The sequence below is a fragment of the Lissotriton vulgaris genome, chromosome 8, assembly GCF_964263255.1.
Source record: "Lissotriton vulgaris chromosome 8, aLisVul1.2, whole genome shotgun sequence".
Classification (NCBI taxonomy): Eukaryota; Metazoa; Chordata; class Amphibia; order Caudata; family Salamandridae; genus Lissotriton; species Lissotriton vulgaris.
The window spans coordinates 792934013-792952660 of NC_141696.1; the positions used below are offsets into that span (position 1 = coordinate 792934013).

The window sequence follows — 18648 nt, forward strand, 5'->3', positions numbered from 1 at the left end:
AAGTATCTGAAGTAGTCTACAATACCAATAGCCAGACATAGTCCAATTAAAATTAGGGTTCAAGATAATGTGAACAACAGTTCCCAGTGTTGGCCTGCTAGAAGATCAATAAATGAAAACAATCTGTTTGAAAGTGTCCATTTGCTTATCAGAGAAATTGAACAAAAGATTTCATGACATAGTAATTGTAATTGACACTCTGGCTCTAACCAACTCAAATCTGATGAAGCTGTAGCGATACATGGATTAAAAATGAGACTAGCGACGAGTGTGGGTGTTTAAAGCAGGTTTGGTCCAGAAAGCAGGTTGTTTAGTTATTGTGGGCATTAGTGATGCTGTGCGAAAGTCTACCACTAGATCCAGGTACCTCCTGTATCTGTGACTTTAGTGCAGGTTTGGGGAGCTTGACTTGGCACGAATACCATCTTGCGGATTCAGATTTTTATGGCTAAGCTGTAAGATATACTGTGCAAGCTGCAATGTTTTTGGATTGTTCGATTCAACAGAGACCCATTTAGCTGTATTTCTGGATACAGTGCTTCACATGGTCAAGGTTTCTGTTGTCCCCTCAGCACTCATTCGCATGGGTTCCAGTATCCCTGAGGGATCCCAAGTCATGGAAACTAGAGCCAGCCATCAGTTCTGTTCTTGACTACTGAAGGCATATCTTAGAGATGAGCTCTTGATACAATACTTGCCAGTACTCTGGTAGTGCAGTCAACTATTCTGTGAATGCAAGCTTTTCTTGCTTGGGTCTAGACAAGTTCTGACTTTTATGGGACAAACCACTATAGTGTTATCGGTAATCTCCCACTCACTCCTAATACAGCTGCACTCTTTCTCCACTGCAATTTCAAAGAGTGATGTACTTCCTCTTCTATCAATGTGCTTTGTTGCAGGAAATCCCTCCCAGATTTCGATTGGCCTAAAAGCCAAGAAATGAAACCTTGTTTCAGATGTACCGAGTGGAGATTGTGTTTGCCTCAAACCATGACCCTCCCACTTAAGCCCCCTGAGCTAAGGAGGAAACCCACTTTTTCTCAGTCAACATTTTGCCTCAGTTTCCATATAAAAAGGGCACCAAAAAGTCACTTTAGATTATACAGTGAAAGAAGAAGCATATTGATCTACCTTTTCATCTACTAATGTATTCCTGACGGACCCCGGAACAGTCCGGCATAACCATCCTGTATTTTCTGTGAGAAGCAGTTATAAATTGTAAATCAGGGATGATTCCAAAAAGAAATGTATATGTCCGGCTGTAGCCGAGCATATAAAAAATATGCCATATCTATTATCTGTTGTAGGAGTAAAGTATCACCGAAATCTAAAATTATCATTAGCCATTTTTGCCCAGGTTACCCATAGGCTGCAGGCTTCATTTTGATAGGATGTCTAACTGAAAGTAAAAACTACATTTTGCCTTGCATTTTAATTATCACTGGATATGTCCGTGAAGCATAGGTTGCAACAGTCTGAACGGCATTCTATTCTTTAAGAATTAGTTTGGTTAGTCTGCCTTTCATTACTACTTCCTATACCTGTAGTCTGGGCTTCTGTACAATGAACATGCACACAGAAAACAGACTTAACATGATTGCCTCTTATGGTAACATAGGCAAAAAAAACAGCTTTTAAACCTTTGTAGAAGAGCTAACTCAGTGGCTAACATCCACAGTAGGGGTTAAAAAAACTGTCATTACAGCTAAATGACAAGCAACTTTCTAAAAAGATGGATTTCCTCTATTTCAGCCTGTTAAAATCTAACGTGACACACCTCTTTGCCTTTTCCTTTCTTTATGCAGTCAGAAATCTTATGCAGGACGGACCATCCTCCTTCATTTATCTTTTTCTGCCTTGTGAAGTGTGCTCACCTGCTTCCTTCACACACATCTTCCATTCTCTATAAAAATATACAGCATTTCAAGAGATTCTCCTTGAGCCAATTTTAGTTTCCCAAAGCTGAACTATCTCTACGAACTGGGTCTGAGGCCTTTCCTGTGACTTTCTGTGACATTCCTTTTGCTGTGGAATAACAGACTGTTTCAATCACTGTCTCCTTTGGGTTTCCCTTCTGCAAAGCTTATATAATTTGTTGCCAGGAAGTAGAAGAGGCCCCCGAAGCTTAACATAAGTTAACCAATGTTTTACAGACCCTTCTTGCCTTGCAAAGTGTTCTTTCCTGACCGTTCATCCCAAAAACAATGGGGACAGCACCTTCGGTAATGCTCATCTGTCTAGTGTTCGAACACCCGCCCCATCAAGTTTCAAAATCCTCCTAGAATCCGAACATGCTCTTAGATGCTTACATGCTCTATAATAACAGTTTCAGCACAGAGTTGCCCTTTATGTCTATATTTGTCAAAGCTTCCTCTTATGAAGGGCTGTCTGGGTGTAATCAGACCAGATGCTAGCCAAAAGAGCCCTGGAGTGCATTTGGACACTAATTCTAAGTGACTGTTCCGTGGTACCCTCTGGGACTACCAGAGTTTTCCTCAGTGTGCAAGTTGGGATTATATATTTTGGAACACTCTCTAATATGCTGGTCATTCTATATCCTTTAGATGCCTATACTAAAGTTACCAAGACTCCACTCGCCCTACATCCCCTCCTACCAAATCTCACCCTCATACCAGAGGTAGTGTGGCATCTACTTTAGGCACCTTTCATCTGCTCTGAATACATTTAGCAAGATCTCAAAGTCTGTGTCTGAGCTGTGTTAGCTCTGCATTGGTGATCCCCAGATTCTGCACCTGCCACCAGTACCAGGCACCCACACCCTGCTATTCCTGGGGTACATGTGATCTGTGGCAAGATGAGAGTTGCCCTCTTTACATCCATAAATGCTAATATGGAATCGTGCTATGCACTGAGAGACATTGTCAGAACAAAGAGTTTATTGGTTACTTATAGGACTCTGGGTCCTTTCTAAGAGTCCTTGATAGTACTCAGTTTGGCTGGTTTGGTGCCTCCCTTTCATGGGCTGTGTAATATTTGGATCTTCACCTTCAACAATCCGTGGGTTCTTTTGACAGGAAGTAATCGGTTGCCTGTTCTAATAATATTTCAATGTCTCTGTTGCAGACCTATGTGGTGTCTAAACCAAATTAATCCCCTAGACCACAACACTGTTTGGAGTGCTCAGTGCCATTCTCCCAGATGGCTCGTTCAAGTGAATCCAATGCTCTGACAGCTGAGATGATTGGCACATTGGCTAAAGTCATGACTTCAAATCCATGATGGATTTATTTTAAGAATTTCATTCGCCAAGTGATTAAAAATTAGACAATTGCCTCTTTTGTTCTGGTATGTCGTACATCCCTAACCAAAGCTGCCCAGTTTAGTTATGGCCCTTTGACCCTACAGACGTACTTGCTGCAGATAAAACTAATCTGCCTTTTGCCTTCTCGTCCCTCGTTGTCTGATGCCATCAGGGAAACCTGACCTAGGCTATGATGGATAGTGGAATGACCATGATTTCTAAGGTAGTCTTTTGCTGGGGTTCATGTCGGGTGACGTGATGTTTTGCGGACTCGTTAAGGTATAATCTATGGACCTTTAAGTTCTTCAGAGCTTACGTCCTTTAACTGGAAGTAATTTCATAGTACAACTACACATAAACTTATGTTGTGACATAATTTATAGTTCCAATTCTCTTGCAAGAGAGATTTCTTCATCTTTTTGTAAACAAAGTAAAGCGCATTAGGCCTTTGCTAGTTTACATATCCGATAGAGACTACTAGCCGCAGATTCCGTCACGTAAACTTATCCCCAGGCGTGAGACTTGATCCGAAAACTTTTGCCACAGCATCCCTGCGCGCCGGGGGCGGGGCGACACCATGCGACTCCGCCCAGGCGTCGTCCGCGTACGTGAAGTCAGCAAGGTCACATAAGCCCCACCCCAGCAAACCTACATGAGTTTTTTCCTTTTCTGCGTGCAACGTGGATCCGGTTTTTGCTCGGGCCTGTTTTGGGCCCTTTTTTTTATTTTTCATCATTGTCTATTTTTATTGGAACAGTCTGCGAATGCCTTCGGGTTTCAAGACTTGCACGTCTTATGTCTGCGACGGACCCTCACCTCATTTGTATGTGGTGTTTAGGGGAAGATCACGGCACCACTGATTGTGAGACGTGCCAACAGTTGAAGCCGAAATCACGGCGGGTGCGCCGGTTGAAGCTACTTTCAGCGCGTCTCTCAAGGTCGGCTTCGTCCTCTCGATCAGCCTCTGCAGACTGCTTCAGAAATGGCTGTTGTCGTCCTCGCCCTTCTCAGAGTGTCGCAGTTTTTCCCGGGGGCCGGTGTTCATCCTGCCGGGGGCGTGGGCTCTCTACGGGTGATGCAGCCCCGCATGTTGTCCTTCTATCCACCGTTTCCTGGTGAGGGGGCGTCGAAAGTCCAGATGGTGACATACTCGGCGGCTTTGCAGGCCTCGCTGGCGTCTCCTCCTCCTTCCCCCTCCTGGGGCGTCAGCGGATCCCTTGCCTTACACTGGGCCCTCCGCGGCGGCGCCTGTGGCTCCGGCCCCGGCACTGAGTGCTTTGGATCCAGCCTTGGAGGATGTGGTGCTGTTGGGGTGTGGCTCCTCAGGAGTCCCTCCTTCGGACCACGGTGCCTATCCGTAAACTCTCGCAGGAGTCCCTGTGATGTCGTGGGAGGTCGCAGGGCTCGGGTTGCATCCCCGAGCCCGGCTCGCCCCTCTGGGCAGGGGAAGGCCTTGTCCAGGGCTGAGCTGACGCCGGCAACTGCTGGTCTGGGCGGCGCCACAGGGGTTGGTGGGCCCTCCTCGTCCCGCTCTGTGTCTAGGTTGGGGGGGGGGGCCTCGTCCCCCTCCGGGCCCCTTTCATCTCTCCCCGCATGGTGCTGCCTCGTCGGAGAGGCGAGTCGGAGGTTGAATCTTCCCTGGCGCCGCCTCATGGGTCGCTGGGCCACCTCCGTAACATCCTGGGCCGAGGCTGGCAGAGGGCTTCGTGCCACTTCCCCTGTCCTTCTCGTTGCCCCACGCAGGCAGCAGCCTCTGTGGAGGTGGAGGTGGAGTCGGTGTCGTTCTGGCGCCGCCCCTTGGCCACTTCGGCTCCACTCCGGTCCAGAGTGCGGTGTGACTTGGAGAAGCCCTATCCGGTGTCTCCCTCGGCGCCGGATGGTGTTGATGTCCTGCCTCAGGCGGCGGACTCGACGGCTCCACACAGAGGCCATGCCGCAGATCGCCTTCGGACACCCCCTCTTCTCCGGAGGTTGGGTGCCTCCTGGTGTCATCCTGCCTGGAGACAGGCCGCCGCGTGGTGTCTTTTTTGCCGGCGTCTTCGAAGGACGGCTCCCCGCCATTTCTGAGGCCGAGGTGTTCACCGGAGGAGCGGCAAGATCCCCATTCTTCGCTTTCTTCTGACTTCGAGGTCTGGCCTTTGCCTGCCCGGCTTGGCTTCGGGGACGGCCGCTTTAGTTTGCAGCCGTCGCCCACGGAGGAGCTGCTTTCTCCACCGCGGGGCCCTTCGGAGGCTGGTGCGGCCTTCGCTCACGTAGTGTCCACGTCCATGGGTATCCTGCGCATGGGTGACCCGGTTGCTCATTTTTAGGCGGACCATCTCTTGGAGGTTCTCCACCTGGGCTTTGGTGGGAGGGAGCTGTGCTTCCCTTTGAGGGTTCTCTCCTTTCCTCCCTTATGGGGGCTTGGAGGTGCCCCGCCTCAGAGGATCCGGTGCCCCAACACTTTCTGCATCGGCACCTTCAGGTGCCGCGTGACCCGGCATGTCTTTCCCTCCACCCCTCTGGCTCAAGTCCACTTTTGCAGACTGCTTTTCCTTCTTTGCCGCCACTGTTCACTCCACCATCCCGGGAGGCCCGCTGGCTGGACTCTTGGGGGTGCAACATGTTCGCCTCGACCAGCGCTGCCTTGCGGGCCCTTAACACCTTATGAGTGTTGGCTAGGGCCTCCTCTTATTTGTGGGACTCGGCTGAGTCCTTGGGGTCTGCAGGTTCCCAGGAGTCTGTTCAGGTGGACTTACGGCATCATGTTTTGGATGGCCGGGAGATGGCAATGTTTATTCTACGCTCCGGACATCTCGGAGGTGCTGGGCCGGGCCATGGCTTCTTCAGTTGCCCTCCGTCGCCATGCTTGGCTTCGGGACGGCGCGTTCCATGAAAACATTCGGGAGCGTCTGATTGATCTTCCGTTTGATGGCAGCCTGTTATTCCATGCCCCAGCAAACTCTGCCATCCAAAGGTTCCTGGCAGAGCTTCCTCTTCCTCTTCCTCTTCCTCTTCCTCTTCCTCTTCCCCTTCCTCTTCCCCTTCCTCTTCCCCTTCCTCTTCCCCTTCCTCTTCCCCTTCCTCTTCCCCTTCCTCTTCCCCTTCCTCTTCCCCTTCCTCGTCCTCTTCCTCTTCCTCCCCCCCCCCCTTTGGGGTGTGTTTGCTGGCCATTCAAGTCCTCCTTGCTGGGACTTTGGCGTTGTTGGCTGCTGGACGGTCCTTTGTTGACTGTGTGTGTTTTGCTGGTGTTATCTGCACAGAATTGGCCCTGAGATTAGGCCTTCTGTTTTTCTCTTAGGCTGCCTGACAAGTCTTCCGCTGTTTTTCTTGCTTCTGGCGGCTTATGTCTGTTGGCGCCGCTCTGGCTGGCCTGTTGCCTTCCATCTGGGGTGGGCTCGCCTTCTTTTCCCTTGTTTCCTTTGCCCCTCTGAGCTTCTCCTCCTGGCTTTGGATGGAAGCTTTGTTGCCTTGGAGGGTTGTGAGCCTCTCTGGCCTTGCCCTTGGTTCCGCTGTTGTGAGTGTGAAGGCCTCTTCTTTCTTCTTGCTCCATCGCTCTTGAGGTCGGTGGTGTTCTGCTTGTGGGGCCTCCTCTTGCCTGGGAGAGACAAGGCAGGTTACTTGCCCGGTCCACAGGTCTGGTCCCCTGTGGGACCCTCTGTCCTGTCCTGGCTGGTGGGGTCCTTTCGCAGACCCTCTTCCCCGTGGGTATTGCTAGGGTATCTATTCTACCTGAAGGAATCTGCAGCTAGTAGCCTCTATCAGATGTACGAGTTACTTACCTTCGGTAATGATGTATCTGGCAGAGACACTTCTAGCTGCAGATTCCTTCACGGCCCGCCCTTCCTCCCTGTTCTGCGAGGACCCTTGGGTTGGTCAACGACACTTGCCTACCTGTTGGGGGCTGTGTCTCCTGTGAGTGCATTCTTTCGCTCTTGACTGGTTGCTCCGTCTTACTGCTATTCCTTCCTCCTCTTTGGTTCTCTGGAGGATGGGGTTATAGTGCTTCTGTGCCCGCTACTCTGGCTGTTCCAGAGTTTGGGGTGGGTTTGCCTTAAATCTTCCCTCCCCTCCTCTTGCTACTAGGGTCCTAGCCCCTCTGCTGCCCTCTGTTTTGGGGTCATCTGGCCATGCCTTTCCCTTGTTCCTTGGGAGATGGTTGCCCTCTGTGCTGGGTGGTTTGGAGTGTTGTAGTTCCTGTCTGTCTTGGGGCTGGCTCTGGTGGCTCCGCGTTGCGACGAGGAAGAGCTCTCCGAAGAAAACTGACGTCGCCGGGGTGGGGCTTATGTGACCTCGCTGATGTCACGTACGTGGACGACGCCTGGGCGGAGTCACGTGGTGTCGCCCCACCCCCGGCGCGCAGGGATGCTGAGGCAAAACGTTTCTGGATCCTGTCTCACGCCTGCGGATAATTCTACCTGAAGGAATCTGCGGTTAGAATAGTCTCTACCGGATACATTGGTAAGTAACTCATACTTTAGTGCACTTCTGCCACTTGCTGCCAAAATTAAACCTTGCTTCACCAGTTTAAAAGCGTAATGACCAATGCTACTGTCTAATGTTTTGAATCATGATGTATTTTGTGATCATCCTTATAGGTTTCTACTATTCTGTGTGAGTAATGCGTGGCTTGGAAGCCCGTCCCGGTACCATCATTTTTGTTTAATAAAAAGAGAATAAAAAATAAGAGTAATGCCATGGGGGCTCACAAAACCAGCCTCCTTCTTCCCTCCCATACTTAGTTATTTCTAGACTAGATTCAGAACAGAGAAGTATAGATGGTGAGCTGCTTTTGGTGCTGAATTGGCATCGCTGAGAGTCACAGTTAATTGATAGTTTGTTTCTCTTACTCTTATGACTGGCCATCAGTCTGAAATCTGTGGGAGCAGATTGCTAAAAAATACAGAGCTGACTGCTTATGCCAGACTACACTGCTTGCAAATTAGCTTCTTTTGACTTGCTGACTAGGTTAACCCTTAGCTCTCGAGCTGGCATCCATAGAATTGTTTGCATGTGTGGAGGTGTATGGCATCTTGCTGTTTCTAGGTACTTCAACTGTGTATACCTGGCGATCCCCGTTAAAGCTGCAACACATAATTTTAGTTGTGTTTGGATTGATTTGAATATAGTTCAGAAAACTTTATTTCGGTCGTACGACCTAAAAAAGTGCAATCCTAAAAACATATACAATTGTTGGTTTTTGCTTACAATCATCATACTTAGGACATTTAAGAACAGTATCCCAACAGTCTTTAGATTTCATTATTTAAGGAACTAGACGTTAGGGATACTACAAGCTACTGGGCTGTACAATTACAAAACGGGAAATGCATGATACAGTAAATAGATAATTAAATAGTTACAAGTTAAAAAGCACAATAATAATTTATTTGAAAGGTTAAAAAAACCATAGCACATAAAAGGACCATTCGTGATTTATAAAATATACAGTTGTAAAAAGAATAGTTACATTGAAACATTAGAACATGCCCTAGGCCTCATTAGAAAGTTTCAGTAAAGCCCTTCTCGTACACCACATGGAGAATATAGCTTCTCTGAATCCATGGAGATATGAGATTTTATGTCCAGGAACACCTTTCCCTTTACTGGACTCCATATTTGTACCCGCCAAGACTGAATAGTGTGAAGACATTGGAGTATTAGTGGTCACTTGGACTATGGTGGATCTTTATGTAGTTATTGGTTGGATAGTTCAATTAGTAAGATGTCGTGTCCAAATACTTGCGTAGTTAAGTTACCAGAGAACGTTCTGTAACCAAGCGTCTTATGTCAGTTCTGACTCTTGGATGGAAGGAACCACTTGAAGTGGCAAAATCAAGGTCTGTAGCACCCTTGCTGTTCAGGACAGCTATGCACCTGACTCGTGCTGGTCTGTCTTCATTACCGTAGGTGCATGCTCTTCCTTTGAACTTCTGATTCAAAGTATGTATAATGTACAATTTGTTGGTGCATTTTCATGTCTTGTAAGTCATATCTAAGAAGTCTCTCATCATGTTTAAGTAGAGATAGGTGCCACGAAGAAAGCAAGTACAACCTCCAGGGAAAAAAAAGTGAAGCAGGGCATCTAAAGGACAGAACAAAGCACTTCTCCAAACCGGAACTTAAGGAAAGCAAAAATGGAATCAAGCAAATAAAAAGAAAATAATTTGACTGAACTGAACTGCAAGGAGTGCTGGACATGAGAGACGGGTTCATCAAGTACTATAATTTACTGCACTCAGTGGATACTCATTTTATATAGTGGTGTCCAAAAAGGCCTTCCTGTGCTGACTCGAAAGCGCCTTTCTGCAATGCTGTTATGGGATTGAGCAAAGACCTATAATGAGATTTCTATTTCTGGATGGTTTTGAATGCAGATAGTTCATCCGCCACTCAAGGTGTCACTGTTGACTGTCAGTTATGCTGTTGTTTGCTCTTTTGAAGGTTACCATAAAAGAGTTTGTTCCCCTAGCTCTGTATCACTGTTGCCACCTTCCAAATATAAGGGTGTCCATTTTCTGACCGTTCTAATTTTTAATATGGCAACACAAAAAGACAAATACATCATAGAGTTAAATAAGGGGTTTCATTGCCGCTTTGTGGGGAATCTGGAGATTAGGGTGCAGCATTCAGGTAGCACAGGTTTTGATTATGGCTGGTCACACTTACCACTGCCACATCCCTCTTGGCCAAGCAACACTGGGGATGATGTGAACAAAGGCTTTGAAAAAAAAGAGGAAACACACACTACAAGAGACAAATGGGTTTTTATGTACAGAGCACCAGATCAACAGGGGACATACCTTCAAAACCGACACAGTGCTTTTATCACATTGTTTTTATTACCAACAAACATAATCACATCGTGGAGATAGTCTCAACACTTGTGGTGGACACAAAATAATTTTTATCTGATGGAGGCTGGACAGTAGCATGATGTTATCCAGCATTATGGGTGCCTTTCATAGATTCACATGCCTGAATCATTCCGCGTCGTCGAGACGGGAGTCTCCGGTATATAGAAAAGTAATGTCCTATATATAGAGAAAAGTAGGCCTAAGGGCCTCACCTTAGTAGCCTATCTATGTCCTTTTGTAAAAAGGACCAAACTCTAGAAGAGACCCAATCAGCTATCACCTCCCTCTAGAACCTTCCTGTCAGGAGCCTCAGTCCCTCAGATTTTCTACGGCACGTTGTTCTAAGGGAGTCTCCACCTGAGTTCCCCTCGGGTTTCTTTCTTCAATCTTATCTCTTCACAATTTTGGATTACTTTAATGAAAAAGTAGATATGGCTGATCCTCAGAAGAAAGGTCTCTTCAGAACATGTAGTTCTTGTGGTAAAAAGAGGTTACATGTTGAAGACCAGCACAAGACCTGCTTATATTGCCTATATCCAGACCATTCACCAAAGGATTGCAAAATTGGTAGAACGTTTTCTACAAAAACGCTTAAAGACAGAGAAGGACGTCTTTTACTCTGGCTTAAGAGGCTCAAGGACAGAGACAATTTGGAATTTTCAGAAGAAGCTTAGAATTCTTCAGTTTCCTCTAAGCTGTCTTTAAAAAGGCCAAGGGTAGCTTCCCCTAGCCCTCCAGACGCTCCTCCAAAGAAGGCTACAAAAAGTCTTCAGAGGCCCAGTCATCAGCATCTGACAAGGAGGTTCATACCTTCAAAAAGTCTGCGCCGTCGTCGACGCCATCATCGTCTAAAAGAAGGCTATGTCTCCCATCTGCGTCTCGACGTCGACAACGACAGTATCGACGACGACTGCATCGTTGATGTTCACTTCATCGACGACGACTACACCATCATAGACGGCGGGTAAGCCCTTGTCGTCGATTATTAATATTAAAAAATCGTCGTCGACGCCCAAGATCTCGTCGACGACATTGGTGACGATTTCAGTGTCGACGTCGAAGCCAGCGCCGTCGACGTCTTTATCGTCGACAAGAACATCGTCGACGAGTGTGCCGTCGACGAAGGCATTGACGACGAAGAAGGCACCGTCGACAGTGACATTGTCTGTGAAGGCATCGTCGACGAAAGCGACAACGGCAAAAAACATCCCGGCGACAGCCACTCCGTCGACGAAGACGTCGTCGAGGACTCGGTGGAAACAGTCGACGACGATTCCCCCGTCGACCAGAAAGTTCCAAGAGCTACAATCTATGGACAATATGTCGTCCACGATTCCTGCGTCGACGAGCCCTTCATTGATGACTGAAGCTGAGTCACAACCCGCTTATTTAAGGGTAAAGATCTCAAAAACAGCAGTCACACCGGAATTGACGTCCCCAAGCCGAGTGCAAGGTTTACCTCCAGCTTGTCTCCTGCAAGATGAGGAGTCTGATGAGGAGGATATAATGCAGGCTCACAGCCCATCTGATCTGGTGGTCAAATGCCAGAGCTCGGACTAGGAAATTGCCCAGGAGCATACTGTTCAGACGCAGGTTACGCCCATGGTCTGTCTACCAGCATCTATAGTGTCTGATTTGAGGTTTCTAATACAGGACTATAAACAAAGGATCCCAGAGTCATCAGCTCCTCCAGCAGCAGGGACTGTTCCGTCTCCACGGCCTAGACCACCGTCCTTGGTGCTCCAACGGGAACGGGAACCATTGCCAGGTCCTCAATCATCTGACGATGAGGAAGAACAATCAGAAGAGGGTGAGGTCCAGGATGACCAATCTAATTATGATGACGATGATGATTACATCATTTCTTCTCCAGCATCCCCTGAGCCAGCTACTTCAGATTCTCCTCCTGTGGACATAGGTGGTTTCCACAATCTGGTGGAGAGGGCGGCAAAAAGGTTCCACATGACAATGGAGTCTCAGGAAAAAGACTGTTTCCTATATGACTTTAAGGAGCCGCTTAAGAAAACAGTGAGATCAATTCTGATAATCGACCATATATGGGATCAGGGTGTGCAGTTGATGCAGACTCCAGCCTCAGTCTCGGCAGTTGTTCCAAGGCTGGACAAAAAATACTAGGCCCCATCATCGGCACCAACCTGCCTTACAGGACGCCCCAAACCGGACTCTGTGGTGACACAGGTGGCGCAGAAAAATTCAAGGAATCCTTCCTCTCCGTTGACTTCTCCACCAGACAAGGAGGGCAGGAAACTGGACAATGTAGGAAAGCGTTTTTCCTCCATGTCAGCAATGACAGTGAAAGTGGCAAATACTATTGCTCTCTTAGGAAGGTATAATATGCAGTTGTGGGCAGATATTGCTCCGTATTTATCTGAACTGCCAGACGCCACAAAAAAGGAAGTTCAATCTCTTCTTCTGGAGGGTCAAACATCGGCATCTGAATTGATTGACTGTGCTATGGATGTAGCAATGACTGGATTCAGACAGCTGGCTGGGGCAGCGGTATTGAAAAGGCAGGGATGGCTCAAGGCTACCTCATTTCGACCGGAGGTGCAATCTAAAGTCTTAGACCTGCCATATGATGGAAAACACCTGTTTGGAGCCAAAATCGATGAAGCTCTTCAAGCAATAAAAAAGGACACGGACACGGCAAGAGCGCTGGGCACGCTACAATTTAAAAACCAGTCATTTTGAGGGAACAGGGGCAGAGGAAAATCCTCTTGCATAAGTAATTTTCAGAACAGATCCTCGTATTCTTACAACCAGGGTAAATCCCAATACCAGCAACGTCAACAACAAGGACGGCAGTCCTCTTATGGGAAGTCCAACTTTAGAGGCAAAAACCAACGGAAGAACACTGGCGGACGGCAATGACTTATTCCTACAGCCAGTCCATCCCCCATCTCCTTCTTTGAAAATTGGAGGAAAACTGACCCATTTCCTCAACAATTGGAGAAGAATTACAACGGACCAGTGGGTCCTTCAGTTGATTCAATTTGGCCATTCCATAGAATTTGAAAATATCCCTCCAAAAACTACTCCTCGCCCAATGCGACACAAAAACCTGCGACTGCTTCTTCAAGAAATCTCAATTATGCTCAAGAAAGGAGCAATAGAGCGAGTACTGTCTGCTCACCAGGGGAGAGGATTTTACTCCCGCTTCTTCCTGATTCAAAAGAAGGAGAAGAAATGGAGGCCCATTCTAGACCTCAGGGCGCTGAATGCGTTCTTAAAGAGGCAGTCGTTCCGCATGGTCACGATTCAGGAGATCTTGGGTCTCCTAGAGAAGGGGGATTTCATGACGTCTTTGGACCTACAAGACGCATACTTTCACGTCCCAATCCACAAAGCTCACAGAAAATTCCTGATATTTGCAGTGGCGGGCCAGCATTTTGAATTCTGTGTCCTCCCTTTTGGCCTCAAGTCGGCGCCCCGTATCTTCACCAAGTGTCTTTCCCCGGTGGCAGCATTCCTCAGGCAGCATGGCCACCAAGTCTTTCCATATTTAGACGACTGGCTGGTGAAGGCGCCATCCTTGGCAGGCACAACCAAATCTTCCAACGCCTGTCTGAATCTCTTCAAACACTTGGGTCTTACACTCAACCAAGAAAAATCCACTTTGCATCCCTCCCAGGTCATCACATTTCTCGGAGCGACACTGAATACAGAAGATGGAAAGGCATTCCCATCTCAGGAGAGGAAACGCAAGCTTGTGTCTCTGGCCGCATCAGTGGCTTCAAAGAAAACTTTGCCAGTCTGTACCTTCAAATCCCTCTTGGGAATGATGTCGTTGTGCATCCTGCTCGTACCGTACGGTCGTCTTCGAATGCGTCCGCTTCAGGAGGCTTTGTCCAGACAGTGGACGCAAAGCACAGGATCGTTCGAAGACCGCATAACGATAACCATGCAAATCACCAAGGCATTGCAGTGGTGGAGGTCAATCAAGAACCTCTCGCGGGGATTGCCATTCCTGCTTCCAGCAGCTCCTCACGTCATTACAACGGACGCCTCCCTGGAGGGTTGGGGAGCAGTCCTACAGGAATTAAGGATCAGTGGCAGATGGTCAGAGCCGGAAAAGCAGCTCCACATCAACGTACTGGAGCTGAGGGCCGTTTTCCTAGCCTTGCAGTCCTTCTTGCCAAGGGCTCCATAGTGCTCGTCAGGACCAACAACACTACAACGATGCACTACCTGAACAAACAGGGAGGGACGCGTTCACTAACACTCCCTCACAAATCGCAAAAGATCTGGAATTGGGTCATTCTCCACAACGTATCGTTGAAAGCGGAGTACGTCCCAGGCAAGGACAATGTCATCGCAGACGCGCTGAGCAGGCAGAGGACTCTGTTGCACGAATGGGAGCTGGACCAGATGTCCATCGTTCGATTATTTTCCAAGTGGGGATCGCCGCAAATCGATCTATTTGCGACCAGGGAGAATGCCAAAACTTCGCAAGTTGGCATCCCCAGTCAGGGTCTCTCGGGAATGAATTTTCCATCGCATGGCACAACGTCTTTGCGTACGCATTTCCGCCATTTCCAATGCTTCCCAGAGTCCTCAGAAAGATGAAAGCGGAGCCTTGCACTTTAATTCTGATAGCCCCATTCTGGCCGATGCAACATTGGTTCACAGAACTGCATCGTCTATCGCTGAAGCCGCCGATCCATCTACGTCAACATCCATCTCTGCTCACGATGAGCAACAAGCAGGTTCAACATCCGGATCTGAAATCTCTCAGGTTATCAGCCTGGCTCCTGAGTACAGAGAATTCAGCAGTCTAAACATTCCGCAGGATTGTAAGGATATTCTGGCCAAAGCAAGAGCTGACAGCACTATCAAGACGTATTCCCTGAAGTGGAAACGCTTTTGCATCTGGTGTGTGGGCAGGGGTCTACGTCCTTTTTCCACCTCTCCAGAACAAATTTTACCCTACCTGCTACATCTGGCGCAGTCAGGCCTTGCCCACTCCTCTATAAAGGTACACCTGGCGGCGATATCAAGATTTAAAAGATCCTCAAAAGGGCCCTCTCTCTGGTCTAGTAGACTAATAAAACAATTCCTTAAAGGTCTGTTTAGATCTTTCCCTCAAGTACGGATGGTCCCTCCAACATGGCATATCAATGAGGTTCTTAACCAACTGATGAAACACCCTTTTGAACCCATTCACAGGGTGGACATAAAGTACATCTCGTGGAAGACGGCTCTCCTCCTGGCGCTTACATCAGCAAGGAGGGTCAGTGAAATGCAGGCTTTTTCCATCCAAGATCCCTTCCTGCAGTTTAAGGACGACAGGGTGATTTTAAGAACCAATCCTAGGTTTATTTCTAAGGTCACGTCGGACTTCCACTTAAATGAGCCTGTGATTCTCAGATCATTCTTTCCAAATCCCAGCACTGCAGCTGAGAGATCGCTGCATTCATTGGACCTTAAAAGATGTCTAAAGTTTTATATTGATAAGACCAAGAATTTCAGAAAGTCTAATCAACTCTTCATAGCCTTCAGTAGACCTAGGCAAGGTCTACCGCTTACCAAACAAAGCATCTACAGATGGATCTCTTCGGCAATTGCTTTTTGTCACGACAGAGCCGGACAGCCTTTACACTCTAAAATCTGGGCTCACTCTACAAGAGCCATGTCTACATCTACGGCACTATTTGCAGGAGTGCCAGTTATCGACATCTGCAGGGCGGCAACATGGAAGTCGCCGCATACCTTCACCAGGCACTACTGCCTTGATACAGAGCTGATGAAGGATGCAGCAGTGGGACAAGCAGTGCTACGCCATCTATTCCAGTAAGTTGAGCCTTCCTCCATCCCTCCATCCTTTTCTGGTATACACATTTTTTTGCTAATGCTTATTGTTGATGTCTTTTGATGGTTCATAGTCGCATGATATGTATTATCTAAGGACTTGTATATACTGTTCCATCAGAAATGTGCAAAATCTATTGCTTGCTTCTCTGCTTTAGGCATGTGAATCTATGAAAGACACCCATAATACTGGATAAGAAATGTGTTACTTGCCTGTAACTGCAGTTATCCAGTATTGGTGTCTTTCATAGATTCACATGCAACCCTTCCGCCTTCCCTGGAAGGACTCACCTCTCTCTCTCTCTCACTCTCTACCAATGTCATGCCTACTTAGCTTAGTGCGTATGAAAATCTGAGGGACTGAGGCACCTGACAGGAAGGTTCTAGAGGGAGGTGATAGCTGATTGGCTCTCTTCTAGAGTTTGGTCCTTTTTACAAAAGGACATAGGCTACTAAGGTGAGGCCCTTAGGCCTACTTTTCTCTATATATGTCTATAGGACATTACTTTTCTATATACCGGAGACGCCAGTCTCTACGACGGGGAATGAGTCAGGCATGTGAATCTATGAAAGACACCAATACTGGATAACTGCAGTAGCAGGTAAGTAACGCATTTCTTCTACACATAGCTTCATGCCTCACGACCATGTAGATTGGAAATGTGAGCAACGACTCGCTGGTGGGGAAGTTGCGCTTACTCACAAACAATGTAGAGTAATATCTGCTATATTGTGCCCATCACGTGCATCTATTTCTGATTTAATTATGCAAAAGTAAAAAACATTACTGAGCTGTAACAGTTTTGCTGCTTAAATAGTTGGAGATTCATATGCAGCTCTCTAAACATCCCTGACAAGTTTGACTAAGTGCTCTCAAACAGGGCTGCTGGAAATATTAACAAATACATTGAATAAAACCATCTGCAGTTATCCATATTAACTTTTCTTATTGCTATTTGTCCATGTTTACTATGGCGGTTGAAGAAAATAAGTGGCAGTTAGTATATTTCTAGCTTTATTTTAAGGATAAATGTATATTCACATTTCATTGTTTATAGGACCTTGGTGCAGCAGGTGGCAGTGTACCATAAATGTACATAATCACTTGAAAATATTGTGGTTGTAGTGCTAGCACAGGTGAACAAGTGCAGCTACTATTATAGCTTTATAACACAATTTCATTCTTTGCTTTTACCTCTGTGCTTTCAATATGCACAGCTGTTGTTATGGTCGTCATGATCCTAAGTGTAGGGAAACATTGAAATGAGAACTAATATCTGTATTTCTTGGATTACAGAAATTAATGCAGAGGAGGGAATCATATTTGTTCCTGTCAGTTTATGTAAAAAGGACTTAAAATACTAAACCGGGACACTAAATAAAGACTGGCACCTTATATGATATTTTTTTTTATATAGGGTGAACTAGACCCGAAGGTATCTTAGCGCTTTACATGAGAACCAGTTGCGTTACAGACGGACACATTCATTTTTTATTTAGGTTAGGCACGGGAAGATTAAGTGATTTGCCCAGGATCACAGTATGTTGAGCGTCCCAGCCGAGACTTGTACCTGGTTCCTTATCTTTGAGGTCGACCGATCTAGCTATTAGGCCGCATGAACTTTCCCACTAAGACAAGGTATAGGTGTTTTACGTTGTAGGCGATTAAGAGTGCTGACATGGGTCTTGACAGGCATGTTTCTTAATGCTGTTGTCCTAGAGAATGTTTTTTATTTGCTTCTTATTGCTGATATAAGTTGTACCAATTATAGCCACTTCTCATCCTCTTGAAATATGCTGTTTGCAGCTGAAAATGTTGCGATTGCTTTTCAAATTAAACTTTTGACTGTACTTATTTTATGCCTTATTTTTTCCTTGCTGTTGTTTAGATATTATGCACTTGGACTGCTGTATCGATACAATAGTCAGGATGCTGCTGCACTTCAGGTTAGTTTATTGTTTTTAAATGGAAAATCTATTTACTTGTGCATAGAAATAGATGATAATATATTTGGGTTAAACTAAAAATAGTCTAAAACAGAGACCACATCCACCTTGTAAAACAATTGATGCTAAGGCACTGCTGCTTCGTAATGACTCTTGTAACATTTTTTAACCAGTGTAACTTGTCATTGCATAATTTGCGTAGGTTTGCTATGAAGAAAGAAAAAAAAACAGCACAGCCTTTTTTGCCTACATTCCTCCTTGATCGTGTGGGCGCTCGCCAACCATTTGGATTGTGTTCCGTTTTTCATTTTTTTATCCATTGCTTGAATAAGCAGTGATGGATCCAATCAAGACTACTGTCTCTTGAAGCATAAGCGATTTGTAATTGTCTTATAGCCAGGAACCTAAAATCACATTGGTTTACCTACAGGTGTTAGACAGAGACTGACTGCAAGAAAAGTCCTTCACAAACGTCTTGCTATATGGTCCCTATTATTAAAGACTTCCTTGAAGGCATTACACAGGGTTTTCCACCATTAAGGAGGCTGCCGCCGCCTCCTTGCAAAGACATTGTGGACCTTTCAAAACGAACATGTTTTCAAAGGGCCATCTTGCAGCACACATAGTGGAAGCATACTATTAACCATCAGATCTTCAAGCAGGTTTAGGTTTATCAGAATCCTCTCACTCGACTTGAAAGGTCTTTACACACTCTTTATTTAATGAGCGTTTTATATCAATAAGACAAAAGGCCTCCATAGGTCTAATTATCTT

The 18648-nt window shown here is 46.5% G+C and overlaps 1 protein-coding gene across 1 annotated transcript in view; it reads left to right on the forward strand.

Annotated features, from left to right (window-relative positions):
* Positions 1–18648, forward strand: part of TGFBRAP1 (transforming growth factor beta receptor associated protein 1) — a 255012-nt gene that overhangs the window by 53176 nt on the left and 183188 nt on the right. Inside the window, exon 6 of the mRNA XM_086934675.1 lies at positions 17817–17874. Coding sequence (XP_086790801.1) covers positions 17817–17874 — 58 coding nt within the window. The remainder of the gene's footprint in view (positions 1–17816; positions 17875–18648) is intronic.